The following is a 6746-nucleotide window of genomic DNA, read 5'->3' on the forward strand; positions in this document are numbered from 1 at the left end:
ACCTTTATCTCAGAGGTTCTGCCAGGCGTCTGTGGCGGCTCTGATCCTTCCCCCGCATGGTCTCACCCAAGATGGCGGCTCCTGGAGCAGCCGAGCGTCCCGGACTAGAAAGCAATAGATTTCTTGCTTCTGCCACAAATTCCCCCATCTGTGAGCCTTCCAACTTTCAAATATTCTGTTATATGTGGTTCAGAGTTCTGGGACCATCCCCTGAGCCTGCTTGGTTGGATGTTCTGTGTTGTTGGCGGAGCTCTTTAGTACACGTCCACCCGATCTGCCATCTTGTTTGTTCCTTTTGAATTGAAATGCTAAACAATCTTAAACATTCTAAAAGTTTTTGATATTCCTTTATTTTTCAATATGAACTGAAGATATCTATAACTCTTAATTCTAGGGAAAATTGCCACATGAAAGCAGAACACCAAATGAATTATAAACAAATTTCCACTGGGGGTCTGGAATAATGAAGCTATTAATGAATTGACCTCACGTTTGGAAATTGTTCATTCTTAATTTTCACTTTCTGCCATTTCATTTGTTACCTAATATATGTATACAATTCTTATTCCATGATTAATTTACTTTTATATCATTTTAATATATATTGCTTGTTTAAAGATATCTGTGAAATCATTTCTCTGACACACAGTTAATACGTTTTTAAAGTTGTTGTTGTTGTTAAGTGCAGTCAAGTCGGTTCTGACCCATTGCAACCCTGTATAGGGTTTCTGAGAAGCGGCTGGTTAATCTGAACCGCTGACTTTGTGGGTCAATCTGATCATGTGATCCAGTGCTTATGCTACAGTACATCAGGACACTTCAAACTAGTTAAATCTCAACTGTAAAGAGAAAGTGTTCTATACATTCCTATAACAAGCCCATTCAGGCATTGTTGCTGTTAAGTGCTTTCGAGTTGATTCCAACCCATAACGACCCTGTATAGGGCTTCCAAGGAGCAGCTGGTGAGCTTGAACCACCGACCTTGCAGTTCAAATGACTTTGTAGTCTGACCCATTAGACTACAGTGCCAAATTAGTCAGCCCTCATTTTCATTGTTCCCTAAATCAGGATCTGCATTTATCCAATACTCCCTAAGCCATCCTATACTTCCCCACCCTACATGGCCCTTAAATTTTATGCACATTGAATTTAGGAAATCTTGTTTTCAACTAAAGGGTCCATCTCATTTAATTGGATCTCTGAAGTACCTGTTAAGTGTTAGGTAAATGATGCAAACCAATTGCCTTCCAGCCAGCTTACACTCAGCCTCTTGACCTTTGGGATATTTAGCTTAAAAGGAACAATCAAGTAAGCAAGGGGGAGGGGGTAAACTATTTTGGGGCCTCATTATTCTGTAGCTTATTGTTGAAAGAGCAACATCACTTTGGGCATTATCTCTGTTCTCAAGTATCTAGATTTTTATATGTGGAGTTTCAAAATGGATATGTGAGGATCTGAATATTTTTTAGAATAAATAGGTAGATAATAATGTAGAGAGATAAACAGAGAAAGTGACGAAATAAAACTAGGGAAAATGCAAGGGCAGCAGTATGATAAAAGTATCCATGTGTTTCAGAGTACAACAGTACTTCATAGGGCTTTCAATAGCTGTGACTTTTCAGAAGTAGATCACCAAGACTTTCTTTCATTTAACTATTTATGGTTAAAATTATATCACAACTGTGATTTTCTGCAGAAGAATCATAAAACAAATTAACAACAACAACCATTTGAAAACAGCCGTAAAGATTAACTTGGGTGTTTATGCATTAATTTTCTCCACCCATTCTCATCCTATGTTGCTGGTAAATGTAAAATGCATAGCTGTTCTTATAGTACATGTTGAGTAATCCCTGGAAACTCTTTTGCTTTGCTTCTAATATCATATCAAAATAGTTATATTTTATAAAATGTTATCACAATTTTTTCCCCTGAGCTTTGAAAAATTGAACATTATTGTGTGGTTTTTATTTTAGATTGGAGACTTAGTATACATTATAGAAGGAAAAGGTTTGATCCCCTTGCCTTCTAATTTTTTTCCTTCGAGTTCTTCAGATGATTCCAATGGTTCTCCACATGAAGGTAGAGTACAAATTTGTTTTATTTCACTTCTAATTTCGAAAGGTGGGACTAATTCTCATATTATAAGCTAGCCATCCTCACAGCCATGTTTCAAGTATTTAATTAGATTTTGGAAGACTCCCTTTTAGTTTTATTATATCATCATCCCTGTCATAGAGTACCGCTTTAATGTTTTAATCTTGAGATATATATTGAAATTTGGCTTGTAAAATATTTTCTCAACAAAAATCAATTTTTAAGGTAATTTGGAATTCGCTATATACCATATGTCTTTATAATGTATGGAATTCTACCCTGCTCTCTTGTTCCTTAATCAATGACCCTTAAAGAAATAAGCTTTAAAGCAGAAGATTTTTGGTGAAAGAAAATAGCAGATCTTGCCTGTCCTTGTCTCGATATCTTCACATATATCTCTTCTCCTGACTTCTAATCTCTCAATGGAGCTTGATGGAAATTGAATTTTTTGAGTATGCTGATGATATGCCTATGAGAAAACCATCTCACTAGAACTCTTGGAAGTGAATGTCAGCAAGATGTGTTTCCTCTAATTTCTAGGGATTTCTTTTTGAACCAGCAATTTAGAATCACTACAAATATGCTACTCATTTATATTTACTCTGCTTAATAAAGGTCATAACTGCAGTTTTATATATTTCAAGCCTCCCAAATCCATTTTGGATAACAGTATTGAGAGCTATACTGTTCATCACATTCATCAACTTTTTTGTCTTCTCTAGTGCCTAGTACGGACGATTCAGTTGTGTATTTGAACTGCAAGGCCCATCAAGTCGTAGATGTGGAGCTTAAATTGCCACTGGTTAATGAAGCCAAAGAAAAGGCATTGGCTTTTGCAGCCCAGCAGCAGATGTCCGATCTTGAATTAATGAGAAGGTTGATCACAGGCACTCTTGAAAGCAGCAGTGTCCGTGTGGCCGTTGCCATTCTGGGGCTGACTGCCATTGAGGTGGGAATGGAGGACAGATGATGCACTTAAATTATTCTCTCTTTAAAGATATAAAGAGCTTCTATTACCTAATAATAAGGAGCGCTGGTAGCGTAGTGGTTACAAGTCCGACTCCTAACCTCAGGGTCAGCATTTCGAAACTACTGTTTTGAAACAGTCCAGCTGTTTCGTGGGAGAAAGATGAGGCATTCTAAGAAACTCTATGCAGGGTCACTATGAGTCGGAACCGACTCCATGGCACACCACCATCACCACCATGACCTAATAATAAGTAATCATTAGGATTATTTTAACTGTATTTTACCTAGAAAATCGATAGGTTTCCACTGATGAGCACTGGGATTTTTATTGGTTTTTTTTTTTTTTTTCCCTGAAGAAGGCATTATCAGTAGCTTCGTCTTCTTTTTTTTAACCTTAATTTAGTAAACGACAACAAAAAATCTCCTTGGATTCCCAATGCACTTTTGGTATTTATTATTGCATTGATCAAATTTTGTTATCATTTTATACTGACCTTGTTTCTCTCACCAGATTTTCATTGTCTAGAACTCTAAAAACCTTTAATCATGCATTATGGTATTCTGTCCTTGTTTAATTGAGTTGAATACTTGCCTGAACAAACGAGTGACACTTTTAACCTGCCTGACTCACACTCGTGGGGCTGGCTTTATTTAAAAATTTTAAAACTGGGGAAATACTGTAGTAGATTGTGTGTAGGGGAACATTTGCATGGGATTGAGTTGTAACCCAAAATATGTGAAGGAACTAAAAATATAAAACCTGAATAAAAAGGACTTTTGGAGATTTGTGGAGGGGTGATACTTAGCTGTTTTTTTATATATTCACAGAATGATCATTAGCAAAAAGAGAAGGGCTCACTCTGTACTGCTATTAAGAACAATGAGTAGATGTTAAGGAAGGCAGGTGTCAACTTCCTTAGCCCGGTTCACTAGTGGAATGGTTTCTTCCAGTGGCAAAGAATTCTTCAGCACTGTGCATCCTTCAGTAAAGCATGACTCCAATGGTTCTGTGAACCTGTTGGTAGTGCCTTTCTCCAATTAAATATAATTGTAGCTAAAGAAATGAATAAATTCAACCCCTTCATCAATTTGGACAATAATAAAAGGCATATGGAATCTAAATGCATAATTCTACCATTTATGTTTTGGAGGTAAATGTTAAGAAAATTACATTCCAATTTTATTCTGTTTATTTGCAGACTTGCATGCTCTTTAACACTTCAAAGTTGAGGAAGCCTAAGTCTATTTTATATATGGTTGAAGCAAGTCTTCCAGAATATTTCCAAATGCCCAAGAAAATCTCTATCCCTCAGGTTTCGGAAACATCAGGTAAGCCTCAAGGAATTAAATCTTCAAATAAAAAAAGGTAATCAGTAATGTGTGGATTGAAATATCTAGCTCTGTTCTATGCACTGAGCTATTATCTCTGCTCACAAGCTGTTCATAATATCATTGAAGTGATGGTTCAGCTACATGGATAATGATTATTGAATAATACTTGGCATTGATCATATTGTTGTTGTTGTTGTTGTTATGTGCCATGGAGTTGGTTCTGACTCATACCAACCCTGTACAGGGTTTCCGAGGTTGTAAATCTTTATGGGAGCAGAAAGCCTCATCTTTCTCCCGAGGAGCAGCTGGTAGTTTTGAACTGCTGACCTTTCAGTTTGCAGCCCAATTCGCAACCACTACGCTACCAGAGCTCCTTATTGATCATATTGGAACACAATAAATTATGTACTGAATATGAGTGCTAAATTACTGGACTGAAATTTGCAGACTTATATGTGTTAAAGAGTGGTTGTGGTGGTGGTGATGTGCCGTGGAGTCGGTTCCGACTCAAAGTGACCCTGTATAGGGTTTTTGAGGCTGTAAATCTTTACCGGAGAAGAAAGCCTCAACTTTCTACTGTGGAGCGGCTGGTAGTTTCCAACTGCTGACCTTGCAGTTAGCAGCTGACCTTGTAACCCATGGAGTTGAAGCTTAAGTTAAGTGGGAGGTTGATAGCAAGAGCACATGTGAGAGAACAATGTATCATATATAAGCAATTTATCTTTGAGCAGAACTAGGGTCTTTGTTAGTTAAGGTTTGTCCTCCTGGTGCTATTTAATTGTTATCATGATCAGGAATGAAATAACCAGATTTAATACGAATATTGGAATCCTGGTGTGGCACTGTGGGTTAATGTGCTGGACTGCAAGGTCAGTTTGAACTTCAAAGTTGGCTCATCAGCCTCTCCTTGGAAACCCTATACAGGGTTGCTATGAGTCTTAACTGACTTGACAACACTTAATAACAACAACAACAATATGAATATTGATATGTTACATTATTGAATACAAGTGATGGTATGTATATCATGTGACTATTCAATTTCAAATACTCAAAATTAATTTCTTTTTACTTCATTCCAAACTGTTGGATAATAATAAGAATATAATTTTTTGACTATTCCTAGAACGTATAGAAACTCCAGTGTCAGAGAATCTAAGTTGTGTTTTTGCTAACTTTGGTTTTCTTAATTTTTGTATTTGTTATTTCTCTGGCCTTATGTTAATTATAAAATAACTTTAAGTCAGAATTAGTGGCTACACATTGTAAATTAGGGGACAATATGTTCTCTTGGCATTGCCAGGAAAGCTGGGATTCCAAATTATAATGCTAAGTGGCCAAACAGGTAACAAAGATATAAGAATTAGGTCTAGTATAGGGTGGTAGGGATGATGGACCCTATTGAAATAGAGAGTAGATGCCTTATCTAAACATTCCGTTTCAGAAGAACAAAATTTCAAGTCTGATCAGTCAAACAGCTGTGGGGCATATTTGACTTTCCAGCTGCCAGTTTTGAGAACCTTCACTTATTTTTGGTGGAGGCTTGTTTGCTGGATCCTATTACCTATAACCTCTTTCAGTGTTCTACTAAAATTCTAAGAGAATCCAGTTTTTATATAGCTTTGGGATCTTTTTTGAGATGACTGGATCAATATCTGCTGTATTTTCAAACCAGACTGGAGGCTGGGCAGAAGAAAAGAGCCCCATCACTAGGTTGGATTAGCTCAGAATTTGCCCTCAAAAACAGTTAGCTGGGAGCCTGATGAGGAATGCTTTTGCTTTTCCCTAGAGAGTCTTGACTGGTAGCTGGGTATATAGGGTTGCCTGTGTTTTGGGCTGTAGCAATCTGGATTGGAGTTTCTGTCTTACTGAGCTCAGAGGGGAAAGGAAGAAAGTGTGTCTTGGTCCAAATATCACAGACTTTCACTGTTCTTATTAAGTTTTTGTAGGTTTTCTTTAACAAATGTTTATTTGCTACATGTCCTTAGGACAGTTTCCAGAAACTTAACCCTGGTAGTGTAGTTGATTATGAGCTGGGCTGCTAACTGCAAGGTCAGCAGATCGAATCTATCCTTCGCTCCTCAGGAAAAAGATGAGGTTGTAAATAAAGATTTACAGTCTCAGCAATCCTATACAGGGTTGCTATGAGCAGAGAATATCAGAAAGATGTTTACTTGTGCTTTATTGACTATACAAAGGCTTTTGATTGTGTGGATCCTGACAATCTATGGACAACATTGTGAAGTATGAGCATTCTAGAATACTTAATTGTGCTCATGAGGAATCTGTACATGGACCAAGAGGCAGTTGTTCGAACAGAACATGGAAACACTGAATGGTTTAAAATT

General features: G+C 37.2%; 1 protein-coding gene across 1 annotated transcript in view; it reads left to right on the plus strand.

Annotated features, from left to right (window-relative positions):
- Window positions 1-6746, plus strand: part of LOC102822611 (chromosome unknown open reading frame, human CXorf30) — a 170223-nt gene that overhangs the window by 13336 nt on the left and 150141 nt on the right. Inside the window, exons 2-4 of the mRNA XM_006870158.1 lie at window positions 1977-2082; window positions 2820-3046; window positions 4266-4395. Of these exons, the coding sequence (XP_006870220.1) occupies window positions 1977-2082; window positions 2820-3046; window positions 4266-4395 (463 nt within the window). The remainder of the gene's footprint in view (window positions 1-1976; window positions 2083-2819; window positions 3047-4265; window positions 4396-6746) is intronic.

The sequence above is a fragment of the Chrysochloris asiatica genome, unplaced genomic scaffold (assembly GCF_000296735.1).
Source record: "Chrysochloris asiatica unplaced genomic scaffold, ChrAsi1.0 scaffold00139, whole genome shotgun sequence".
In the NCBI taxonomy this organism is placed as follows: domain Eukaryota; kingdom Metazoa; phylum Chordata; class Mammalia; order Afrosoricida; family Chrysochloridae; genus Chrysochloris; species Chrysochloris asiatica.